This window comes from Rhinoderma darwinii, chromosome 2 (genome assembly GCF_050947455.1).
Source record: "Rhinoderma darwinii isolate aRhiDar2 chromosome 2, aRhiDar2.hap1, whole genome shotgun sequence".
Taxonomy (NCBI): domain Eukaryota; kingdom Metazoa; phylum Chordata; class Amphibia; order Anura; family Rhinodermatidae; genus Rhinoderma; species Rhinoderma darwinii.
The window spans coordinates 54,501,254-54,513,355 of record NC_134688.1 but is presented as its reverse complement, the minus strand read 5'-3'; the positions used below and the strand labels follow the sequence as shown (position 1 = coordinate 54,513,355).

At 43.7% G+C, this 12,102-nt stretch overlaps 1 protein-coding gene across 3 annotated transcripts; it reads right to left on the bottom strand.

Annotated features, from left to right (window-relative positions):
• Positions 1 to 2,652: 2,652 nt before the first annotated feature.
• On the bottom strand, positions 2,653 to 7,683 carry LOC142742159 (uncharacterized). 3 transcript variants are annotated; one of them, XM_075851645.1, is made up of 2 exons: positions 6,446 to 7,683; positions 2,653 to 4,446 (listed from the first exon to the last, which is right to left on the bottom strand). In XM_075851645.1, exons 1-2 carry the CDS (start codon positions 7,488 to 7,490, stop codon positions 3,473 to 3,475), a joined length of 2,019 nt encoding a protein of 672 aa, XP_075707760.1. In that variant the 5' UTR covers positions 7,491 to 7,683; the 3' UTR covers positions 2,653 to 3,472. The 3 variants fall into 3 exon arrangements, with proteins under 3 accessions (XP_075707760.1, XP_075707761.1, XP_075707762.1); XM_075851646.1 differs by having other exon boundaries at positions 6,812 to 7,682; XM_075851647.1 differs by having other exon boundaries at positions 2,653 to 3,458; positions 6,446 to 7,676.
• Between the last annotated feature and the right edge of the window lie 4,419 nt (positions 7,684 to 12,102).

Here is a 12,102-nt window from a genome sequence, read left to right as displayed (position 1 = left end):
GCTTTATTCACAAACTCATTGAGTGAATATGCGATGGTGAAAGTAGCGACTCCCCATAACTCCCCAACAACAGTTCACACTTTTACATATGGCTGATTCCGCTCCTTCATGTGATTTAGGCAGAATGGTAACTTCTAACACTTGGAGGCAGCGATAGTTATCAGAGTCTAAAGGGGAAACCAAGTATCTCACCTTTGTATTTTATTCTCAACAGATCCCTCGATTTGCCCCAGAAGTGCTGCTGCCGGCGCAGTGTCCTGAATACAGCTCTCAGGTATTGATCTATCTTTCCTTTAATTTACCTTTCATGAATATTACTCATACACATCCCAAATTATCTGGTCAGAAAACAGATGGCACTGTTCTGTATGACGGAACCCACTCCTTCATGTCATATAAGCAGATAGATACCTGGCACTTGGAGGCAGTCATAGTTATCATGAATACTCTTAGTCTTTTGACACCAAGGTGTTCACCAAACAGTCACATAGTCCTACTCATGGATACAGAGCTATACATAGAACACAGGGGTCCCCAAACCAAAAATCAAACTGGGCCCTCAATTATGGTGCCCAAATTTAGCTACTGAGGACAGAAGGGCGTGATGTTTTTCTACCTCTCCATTTCCTTCCCATGACCTTTAGACCAGTTCCCCACCGCCTTGGTTCCTAACAATGTAGTTTCTCTGGAGAGAGGATTCCTGCGTAGGTTGTCACCACCTAGCCGCAAAGAGGATAGGACAAACCCGGGCCCATATAAGCCGGTGTATCTCTATGCATGTGCGCCCGTGCTTGACTATTTTCATTAAAAGATAATACAAGGAATTTTCACGCTGATAAGTTGTCACCTACATCAGTATCTGTGACCTGAAAAACTCCTTAAGCCGTGTTCACCCGTTACCATTAATTAGCACAAATAATGGCAGTTTTTCAATGCATTTTTATCATACAATTATAGGCCATGTCCCTAAAAATTCTGAAACTATCAGCACTGATTGTATAGTATCAGACCATGTGGCCAATGACAAAAGGAAATAGCAGCACGCAGTTGTCAATTTCTTCTTACATTTCCAGGAGTAATAAAAGAGGAACCGCACAGTGAAGAGCTCTATCAGTCTCAGATCCAGGTGTAGGCGGGCTGCTAAAAGAATATAGAGAGCGCCCAACTAATGCCCAGCATGTAAAGTAGGAGAGTCCAAGGTAAGTGCCGAATATTTCTTGTATCTCTGCACACACGTTATATCACATATTTACTGGCTGGATGGTTTATAACAATAATGGATATTTTCTCTGGTACTGAAATCCAGGAACCCAGTTTAATTTATCTCACATTGTCCCTCAGAAAACAAGGTTGTTCTGCCTAATATTCCCCGCTTCAATATGGGGGTGGTAGATGGAAGAATAGAAAAAAATGCCTCTCACAAAATATAGTGACTTCTTATTACTGACAAGCTACAAGTCTGTAATATATTAGGAAAAGAGACCAAGAACCTGGAAATCCGATGAGGTCAACTATGGATCCAGACTAAGCTGCCACCTAAACTTATTTTAGTCAGCAAACTTGGTGCATGCCCAGTATATTCATTACATGTATCCACATTATATGTGTCCAGAGACACCACAAAAGAAAAAGAGAATCAGAAGCTCCACATTTCTCTATAGTTTCCCTTTAAGTTCTGCTTTATATAGAGATATAACTTTAAGCTCCTGGGCCTTGATGTCAAATCTATACCAGGTCCTGCCAACTATCATATACCATATATAATCTACACTCCCACAGACAGAAGAGACTGGTTTTATGGAAAATTGGCTCCTGGGCAACAAGCAAAGTAGACTCGCACCCACTAGGTCATCTTTTTATATTGTTTTTTATTATTTATATGGTGGTCTAAGAATGTGAAAGGGTTCAGTGTAAATTCACTGGTTTAAGGCAGTAAAGGGATTATTTTTACATGGTAGCACAAACCCCACAATACTCAATCAAAATGAAATAAAACATGACAACAGTTTCTTTGGATAAAAATGGCCACGGTGTTTATTAAGGGTAACCTAAGATAAAATAATTCGAAGAGAATAACCATAAATAATCGAATAAATAATAAAATATAAATATTTTGACCAATAAAAACCAAGTCCGCCCAGCATTAGCTGGGTGACAAACCCCTCTAACAAACAACGTGACGTGAAGGAATTTAAGAACAATAGGGCGGGAGGGTGGGCGACGGTCCAATCTTCAAAAACTGGCTGCTTGACCACGATGAACTGCTCCTTTTATGTCCAATTTTCCCGCCTTTAGGATTTTATCAATGACCAATCAGCTGGCCTTCCACAAAACTGCCTGGAGATAGAATCTGCCAGAACCTGCTCATGCAATTGCACAGCTGACCTAGGTCCAATCAGCTGGGACCAACTCCAAACTGCCCAGAGACAGAAACATCTGGAAACCGGCTCGTGCCACCAGCACAGCTTACCCGGGGGACACCACGATGGTAAGTACCATTCTAATATAAAATAACAAATGGAGAAAAGAGGGAAAGGGGGAGAGAAAAACATACCAAGCAAAAAAACATATTTTATTAACAACTTATGGGGGGCCGTGCGACCATGTGTCCCCCAGGCAATAGCCTGGGGGGCCCCTGACATGGTAGCACAAACCCCACAATACTCAATCAAAATGAAATAAAACATGACAACAGTTTCTTTGGATAAAAATGGCCACGGTGTTTATTAAGGGTAACCTAAGATAAAATAATTCGAAGAGAATAACCATAAATAATCGAATAAATAATAAAATATAAATATTTTGACCAATAAAAACCAAGTCCGCCCAGCATTAGCTGGGTGACAAACCCCACAAGCCATGACATTACCAAGACATGGGCCCCCCAAAACACCGCAGCCATTCTTCAATTAAATTCTGCAGGCCCAAATTGAAAATGTCGATACCCACATCAGAAAGATGTATACAATCATTTCTGAACAGCCCGTCTGTGAGGTCTTCAAGGTCACTGTGTCTATAAGAAAGACCACCGAGGACCGACATGTATTTAGACATGGCTCTATTAATCCTTTTACGGATTCGATTCAAAAACTTATAATTTCCAGAGGACCATAGCAGTCTTGGAATAATCTCTGAAAAGGAAATAGTAGCGTCAGGGAAAATACATTTTATCAAGGCTATATCCCTTCTCATTTCCCAAAGTAAGTCCAAAGTCTTTTCTTTACCTAGGTCATTGCCTCCAGCATGGATGATAATTAAATTCGGATCCGGCCAATAAGAACTCAGTGATTTAACTAAAGAAAACACGTTCTTCCATTGCAAACCCCTTACCCCATGCCAAAAAACCGAAAAAACTAGCGGATCCATAGACAAATTTTCTGTATAGGACCTTCTCGCGGCTCTCTTCTGTGCCCAAAATATAAAAGAGTGGCCAAGGATCCAAACAACCAAACGCTTACCTGTGGATATATAATTACACTACTAACAAGTCTGGTCGAACATAAAGTTTAAATCTATTAGACTCCCACCTTCCAATTCTTTTTATAATCCCTTCATCAATTCCTAACTGTGCAGCTTCCGTAGCTGCACCTATTCTAAACGAATGGGAGGATATTTTTAAATGCTCCAACTTCAGGGACTTCAAACATTTCTTTAAAACAGAGTTAAACTGAAATCTGGACAGCTGATCCCCATTCTGATGAATCAGGAAAGCAACCCCAAGACTCGGCCTGATTGACAACCAATGTTTAACATTAGAAACTGGGCAAAGAACAGAACCCGAAAACTGATTAATTCTAACCAAACGACCTTTTCCTAATTGATCTGTCTTAGATTTTTTTAACAATAACAAAACATGGTCAATTTTGCAACTAACATCCTGAAATGAAAGGCCCGGGACTGAAACTTTACTCTCTGCCACCAATTCGCTTATTCTCAAGGCTGCAAAGAACATTAACACAAATGCTGTTCTAAACAAACACACTTCAAAATTACTAAAACAAACTAAATGTAACACATTGAATAATTTTAACAACAAATCTAATGAAATAGGCCTTCGTCTTTCCACAACCGGAGCTGACCTATGGTAACCTTTCAAAAGCTGCTTAACTGGGAAGAGCGAAGAAATAGCCGGACAACTGTTTAATTTAAGAAAGAAAGAGATGCCTGCCAGAGACTTAGAAATGGAGGCAAATGACAGTCTCCTACTAATCAGGCTACATACAAATTTTAAAACTAGACCTACCTCATTATGAAAGAAATTACAGTTCTCATTAACACAGAAATTAACCCACTCCTTCCAAGCAGCTGAATAATCAGCCCATGTTCTTGGAGCCAAGGATCTCTGAATATTAACATAGATTAGTCCCAAATCAGATTCCATAAATGAGGAGGACACGGAATTCCACAAAGCTCCGCTTCTGGTGCCATCGTTCTGAACCTCCGCCACTGACAACGAGATAATGAATCTGCTATATCATTCTTTTTTCCTTCTATATAGCTAGCTTTCAACCAGATGTTCAACTTCAGACAACATAAAGTTAAATGTCTTAATATCTTAACTACTAATTCACATTTTGAAGATAATGTGTTAATTGCAAAGACCACACCTTTGTTATCCGTAAACAACAAAATTCTCCTATTCTTAAAATAATGACCCCATACAACTATGGCTACCAAAACCGGAAATAATTCCAATAAGACAATATTTGAAGTAACTTTGCTTACACGCCAAGCACTGGGCCATAACTCAGCCGACCATTGACCATTAAAGAATGCCCCGTAGCCCATACTACCGGCTGCATCCGTAAATAAAGACAAAGAGTCAGAATCCTCAAAATTAAACTGCCAGCAACTGCGTCCATTAAATTTAGATAAAAATTCTAGCCATACAGCTAAATCTTCTTTTAGCTGAACCGTTAACCTAATATGGGACCTAGGTGACTTAAGACCCCTTGTTGAAAAATACAGTCGCTTTGAAAAAACTCTTCCCATAGGAATAACTCTAGAGGCAAAGCTCAACAACCCTAACAGTGACTGCATATCACGTAATGAACATTTCTTCCTAGCTAACATACTGACTAAAGAAACCCTTAACTTTAACAATTTTTCCTCTGGTAAACTAAATTCCATTCTCTCAGAATCTATTCTAATACCTAAAAATTCTAATGACCTACATGGAAACACAGTCTTCTCTTCAGCTAACGGAACACCAAAAAATTTCATAAACTCGACAAATTTTAACAATAAGGAATAACATAACTCAGAACTAGCATCACCTATAAACAAAAAGTCATCAAGATAGTGCAGAACACCTCCATCCGGAATTTGCTTCTGCACTACCCAATGTAAAAAGGATGAAAATGCCTCAAAATAGAAACAAGATAAAGAAAAACCCATTGGTAAACATTTGTCATAAAAATAATCACCTTCAAATTGAAAACCTAGAGAGTTGAAACCTGCAGGGTTAACTGGTAGTAAACGGAAAGCTGATTTGATATCAGCTTTTGCTAAAAAAGCATTTTGACCAAACTGTCTCAATAAAGAGACAGCCTGATCAAACGAAGCATAGTGTACTGTCGCTTTAGACTTGTCAGCATCATCGTTTAATGAAGCCTTAAACGGGTAAGAAAGGTGATGTATTAAACGGAATGAATTCAATTCCTTCTTAGGGACAATTCCTAAAGGTGAAAGTCTAAAGTTTGTAAACGGCGGATGTATAAAAGGACCAGCGATCCTGCCAGTTTCAAGCTCTTTCAGGATTTTCTGATGCACAATATCCTTATGCTGCTGGATGGATTTCAAATTATCCACCCAGCAACAACCAGATCCTTTGAAAGAAGGGATATCAAAACCAAACTTAAAACCGTTAAAAATTAAATTAGCTTTCTCCCTGTCTGGGAACATTTCTAGCCAAGGCGCCATTCTTATTAATTTCACTGGCGTCCATGCTTTTGGATAACTGTTCTTTGGAACTAGGGGGTTGAGACTGGTTTGCTCTTTTAAAACAGCGACACATTGGGTGCGAACCCCCACAAAAGGAACATTCATGCTTATACCGACAATTGTTTAACCATTTACACTGAGCTTCATTATAAGCAAAGCAAACTCCTTTCCTCAACGTATTCTGAGAACTAGGCTGCTGCTTGGGCACTGACCTTTGTGGAAGCATTAAACTAAGCCACAAACCAACATCCTTAGTGCCCCATTTTAATGAAGTGTATGTACACTGCCATCTTCTGGCGAAACATTTCATCATAATTGTACCATGCTAAACCACCAAACTGGCGGTAAGCCTCAAGAATAATGTCTACATGCTGAAATAAATTACTAGAATTAATGAAAGACTTTTCCCCTAAAACTGAAGCATAGATACAGAACGCCTGTAGCCAGTTAAAGAAAGACTTAGGAGGAGAACGTTTTTTATCCTTATCTTTATCAGACTTACCATCCTTCTTGACAAGAGTCTCCTTCGCAGATGGTAATAAAGAAAATAAATCTATAAACTCGTTCCTCCAAATACGCTCCTTAATTGCTGGCTGTAAATGAAAACCTAATGGCGAAATATCGCAAGACATCACTTCCTTACAACAAGTTTCCGAAACACCAATTCCTTTCTCTAAAACAGGAATATTACTAAAACCAGCATTCTGTAAATGCTGACTACTATGCTTCCATACATCAGCGGGGGAACTAGCAGGAACAGCCGACTTACTGACCAAATCAGCTAATAATTTTAAAATATCAAACATTACATTAGAATTGAGGGGAGGGGGGATGGGGTGGGACAGATAAGGGGTAGCTGGCATCTCACCACTCTGTTCCACCTGTCCTGGGTCGTGCACCACTTCTGCTACCTCCTGCTGCGTGCCTGTAGATCCTGGGGAAACTTGCTGACAGGAAAGTTGACTCCTGGGACCTCTTCTTCTCCTTGATACTGGCGGGGGTGGGGAATAAGCCACCCTAGTCTTCCGGCTCCTCTTCCTCGGTTGCAGCTCTGAAGAAAAGTCCTGCGCCGCCTCTAAAACCAGTGAGGCCGGCGCTTCCGCTGTGTCCTCCACACCATCCTTGGAGCAGGAGGGGGTACCCGACCAACCTGTTGTCTCCCGTTCTCTGACTAAACTTCTGGCCAGCGGGTTAGCCAATTGCGCCGGCACTTGCTGCGCACTTTCGGCACTGTGCGCCACCTTCTTTGATGACACGGTCGGCCGCCTCCTCTCAAGCTCCGGCACCTGGAGCGAACGTCCGGAACTGCGCTCCACCCTCAGTGATGACTCTGCTGCAGACTTCATCCTCTTGGCTGCAGCTGATGACGGCACCTCGAGCGACGACCCAGCAGGAGACACTGCTTCCTCTATGTCGTTTTCCAGCCCAGTAAGTTCGCTTCTTCCCTCGACTTCCCTCGACGGCGCTGCTGCTAGGCATTGCCTCAGCCAGTTTTCTCCTCCTTCCGACTCCGCTCTTCTGATCAGCTCCATCAGCAGGACATCCATGGCGACGGTCCAATCTTCAAAAACTGGCTGCTTGACCACGATGAACTGCTCCTTTTATGTCCAATTTTCCCGCCTTTAGGATTTTATCAATGACCAATCAGCTGGCCTTCCACAAAACTGCCTGGAGATAGAATCTGCCAGAACCTGCTCATGCAATTGCACAGCTGACCTAGGTCCAATCAGCTGGGACCAACTCCAAACTGCCCAGAAACAGAAACATCTGGAAACCGGCTCGTGCCACCAGCACAGCTTACCCGGGGGACACCACGATGGTAAGTACCATTCTAATATAAAATAACAAATGGAGAAAAGAGGGAAAGGGGGAGAGAAAAACATACCAAGCAAAAAAACATATTTTATTAACAACTTATGGGGGGCCGTGCGACCATGTGTCCCCCAGGCAATAGCCTGGGGGGCCCCTGACATTCTTTTTGCAGCTCCCGCCCCCCCACCCCCCCGTGCTCCTCCCCCCCGTGCTCCTCCCCCCTCTCTGGACTGCTGTAACTTCTGGCAGGAGAGGGAGAGTAGTGATAATAAAAAATACCCACACTTCTCCATTAAACATCTATCTAATCTATATGTCTGTCTATCTATCTATCTATCTATCTATCTATCTATCTATCTATCTATCTATCTATCTATCTATCTATCTATCTATCTATCTATCTATCTATCTATCTATCTATCTTTCTATCTATCTATCTAATCTATCTACAAAAATAGAATCCTGCAGCACAGGCTTAAATGAAAGAGGGTGCAAGCCTTAGGGAACAGATCACTGTCCCTATAGACAAAAAGCAGTAAATAGAACAGACACGAAGCAGCTGAGCGCTCACACGAATGCTTCAGCGTCTTCGTTTTAGCGATTGGTGGGGGTCTCAGTGCTCGGACCCCCACCAATGCAAACTTCTGACATGTCACTATGACACGTCAGAAGTTTGTTAAACGTTTACCAAACACTTTAAGTATAAAAATGCCTAAATGGATGCTCCATATGGAGTTAAAAGGGTTATCCAGTCCCTAAAAATGCATGACCTATCCTCAGGATAGGCCATCAAAAGATGATGGGTCGGGGTCCGACTTCTGGGACCCCCTGCCGATCAGCATTTTTGAAGGGGGTGCAGCGCTCGTATGAGTATTCAGTATTGCCGCCTTCTAACATTGAAGTGAATTGGGAGAACAGGCTGAAATACCTGTGAATCGCCGCTGCATCTGTGTCGGAGATTCACAGTGAGCAAGAAAAAACGAAGGGGAAGCAGTGTTCGTACGAGCACTGCGGCCCCTTCAAAACAGCTGATCGGCGGGGGTCGCAGGAGTCGGACCCCGAGCCATTAGCTATAGATGGCCTATCCTGTGAATAGGCCATCAATTTTTAGGGATTGCAAAACCCCTTTAAAGGGGTTTTCCCACAACCACATGTATCCCCTATCCACAGAATAGGGGATACATGTGTGTTCGCTGAGGGTCTGACCACTGGGACTCCCAGCGATGAGATCGGGGGACCGAAATTCCCCCGAAGTGCTCCATGAGAATGGAGCACTAGTGCACTTGCTTGACCATTGCTTTATTAATTTCTATGGAGCTGCCGGACATAGTGGTCTATGAACAAAGGAACGGGGAGTGGGAAAAGTAGTGTGTTACATCAATGTTAAAAAGAAAAAATACTTTATTGAATAATTATTAAAAACAATGTTAGATGAAAAAATGATGACGTTGTGCCAAAGTCCCCTAGATTGGCACACTAAGGGTATGTTCACACGGCGGGGGTCCGTAACGGCTGAAATTACGGGGATGTTTCAGCCTGAAAACATCCCCGTAAATTCAGCCGTACCGGCATGTGCAGGCGCTTGAACGCCGCGTCAATTACGGCCGTAATTAGCGCTGCTATTCATTGGAGTCAATGAATAGCGGCTCCAAATACGGCCAAAGAAGTGACAGGTCACTTCTTCTACGCGGGCGTCTATTTACGCGCCGTCATTTGACAGCGGCGCGTAAATATACGCCTCGTGTGAACAGACAAACGTCTGCCCATTGCTTTCAATGGGCAGATGTTTGTCAGCGCTATTTTCAGACGTAATTCGGGGCAAAAACGCCCGAATTACGTCCGTAAATAGGCCGTGTGAACATACCCTAAGACAATATTATGTCTAAATTAATTGCTCCGTTTTATTAAAGATATATGTGTCTAGCCTCCCCCTGTGTATATGCGAGGAGGCTCTGTAATAGTCCCTGATCCAGAGATTAAAGTGTTAAATATTAGCAAATGGCTGTCCCCCTCAGTATCAATGACGAGACAGTCAACCTGCATATGACACTAAAGGTTCCTCCAACGGGCTGTGATTAAAGCCCTGCGGTGGAGAAATCCCTGCATCAATACAACCATATGGGTTGTATGTGCATGTGTCCTATGCAAGTAGACACGGCACAGCAGAGTTGAGACTGTTGCGTGCTAGCTAGTCCTCTATGTATAAGCTTGACATAGCAGAGCTGTAACTGCTCCGTGAGGACAACTCTGCAGGAGGAGTAACTGATCAGATAGTGTGCTCACACAGTGATCTCCAGTCCCACGTAACCATTAGTATTCTGCCTGTCAGGCAGTTGTATCACTAAATCGAGGTGTGTTTACTTTGTGCAGATAAGGCTGCCGAAGTCAGTGACATACACATGAGAAGGGTAGAGAGTAAGTGAGCCGCGATCAGCTGTTTGAGTGTATTCGCAACTCAAACATAGCTCGACATAGCAGAGCTGTAACTTGCTACGTGAGAACAACTACAGGAAGGAATAACTCGATCAGCCTCATTGACGGGCAGGCGGCCACACAGGTAGTGTGCCTCAGCAGTGATCTCCAATCCCACGTAACTGTAAGGGTATGTTCACACGAGGGCGTCCGTAACGGCTGAAATTACGGGGATGTTTCAGCCTGAAAACATCCCCGTAATTTCAGCCGTACCGGCATGTGCAGGCGCTTGAACGCCGCGTCAATTACGGCCGTAATTAGCGCTGCTATTCATTGGAGTCTATGAATAGTGTCTCCAATTACGGCCAAAGAAGTGACAGGTCACTTCTTTGACGCGGGCGTCTATTTGCGCGCCGTCATTTGACAGCGGCGCGTAAATATACGCCTCGTGTGAACAGACAAACGTCTGCCCATTGCTTTCAATGGGCAGATGTTTGTCAGCGCTATTGAGGCGCTATTTTCAGACGTAATTCGGGGGAAAAACGCCCGAATTACGTCCGTAAATAGGCCGTGTGAACATACCCTAAGTGTTCTGCTCAATTCCTGACTCAATTTAGTTTTTTTTTCATGTTTTCATTTTTTTTCTAATAATAAAGGAGTTGATCAGGGAGACAGGGCAAGTGTTGTTTTTATTATTTATTTATTATTTATATATTTTTCTTTCACATTTTTTTTACAATTTTTTACTTTTTCTTTTACACTGACCTGGGAGCATGAAGATCTGGTCTTCTGATCCCCGGTACAATACAATACTTATGTAGTGCAGTGTATTGTAACTGTCATTCATCAACTGACAGTTAGCGTATTAGGTCCTGCCGTACCTGGGCAACCAGGAAGCCTAGCAACGGCTTCCTGGTAACCCGGGGTTACAGAGGGAGCTCCCTCCCTCTGTAAACCACTTCAATGCGGCGGACGTCATTGACAGCCACATTGAAGGGGTTAAATTGCTGCGATCGGCGGTAACAGCCATTGCAGCCATCGCAGCGGCATGTCAGCTGTGTATAACAGCTGACAGCCGCTGAAGATAAAGCGCGCACAGCTCCTGTGCTCGCTTTATCTGCAGGGCGTGACTATACGCCCGTGTGCGGGAACTCACTTGGTTTCTGGACGTACAGTCACGCCCAATCGCGGGAAGGGGTTAAGAACTTTAAGGTGTAAACCATCTGGTCCCGGGGCCTTGTGTACATTTATTTTGTTTAATTTAGCTTGCACCATCTCTACATTCATCAAATTCAGTATATTAACCCCTTCCCGACATTTGCCGTACATGTACGTCATGGAAAGCATTGACTTCCCGCATCTTGCCGTACATGTACGCCGAATGTTTGGGACCGGCTCAGAAGCTGAGCCGGTGCCATCATCACCGGATCTCAGCTGTATCTTACAGCTGACATCCGGCTGTAACGGCGGGGACCGAAATTAGCTTCGATCCCCGCCATTAACCCCTTAAGTGCAGCGCTCAAACGCGATCGCTGCACTTAAGGTGTTTGCAGCTCATCGGAACCCCAGTAATGAAATTGCCGGGGTTCCGGTGGCTGCAATGGCAACCGGAGGCCTAATACTGGCCTCCCGGTCTGCCTAGCACCGAAGCCGGTCAAGATCCGCCCGGCGGCGGAGCCTGATCGGCTTCCGTAGCTGCCGGCAAGATAGCGCCGGGTCAGGAGCTGATCCGGCGTCATCAGCGGTGGAAGTCAGCTGTACTGTACAGCTGACATCCACCTGTAACGGCAGGAACCGGAGCTAGCTCCGATCCCTGCCATTAACCCCTTCGATGCAGCAATCGAAAGCGATTGCTGCATCGTAGCGGTTACTAGCAGATCGCCAGCCCTGACAGGCAATCAGGACTGGCGACTGCTGTTATGGCAACAGGAGACA

What these genes read in the sequence shown, in the direction of transcription:
- LOC142742159 (XM_075851645.1), bottom strand. Translation starts at nt 7,490, where the DNA reads ATGGATGTCCTGCTGATGGAGCTGATCAGAAGAGCGGAGTCGGAAGGA. An exon ending in GACTCTTGTCAAGAAGGATG is followed by an intron (nt 4,447 to 6,445) that starts GTAAGTCTGATA and finishes TCTCGTTGTCAG; the next exon opens with TGGCGGAGGTTCAGAACGAT.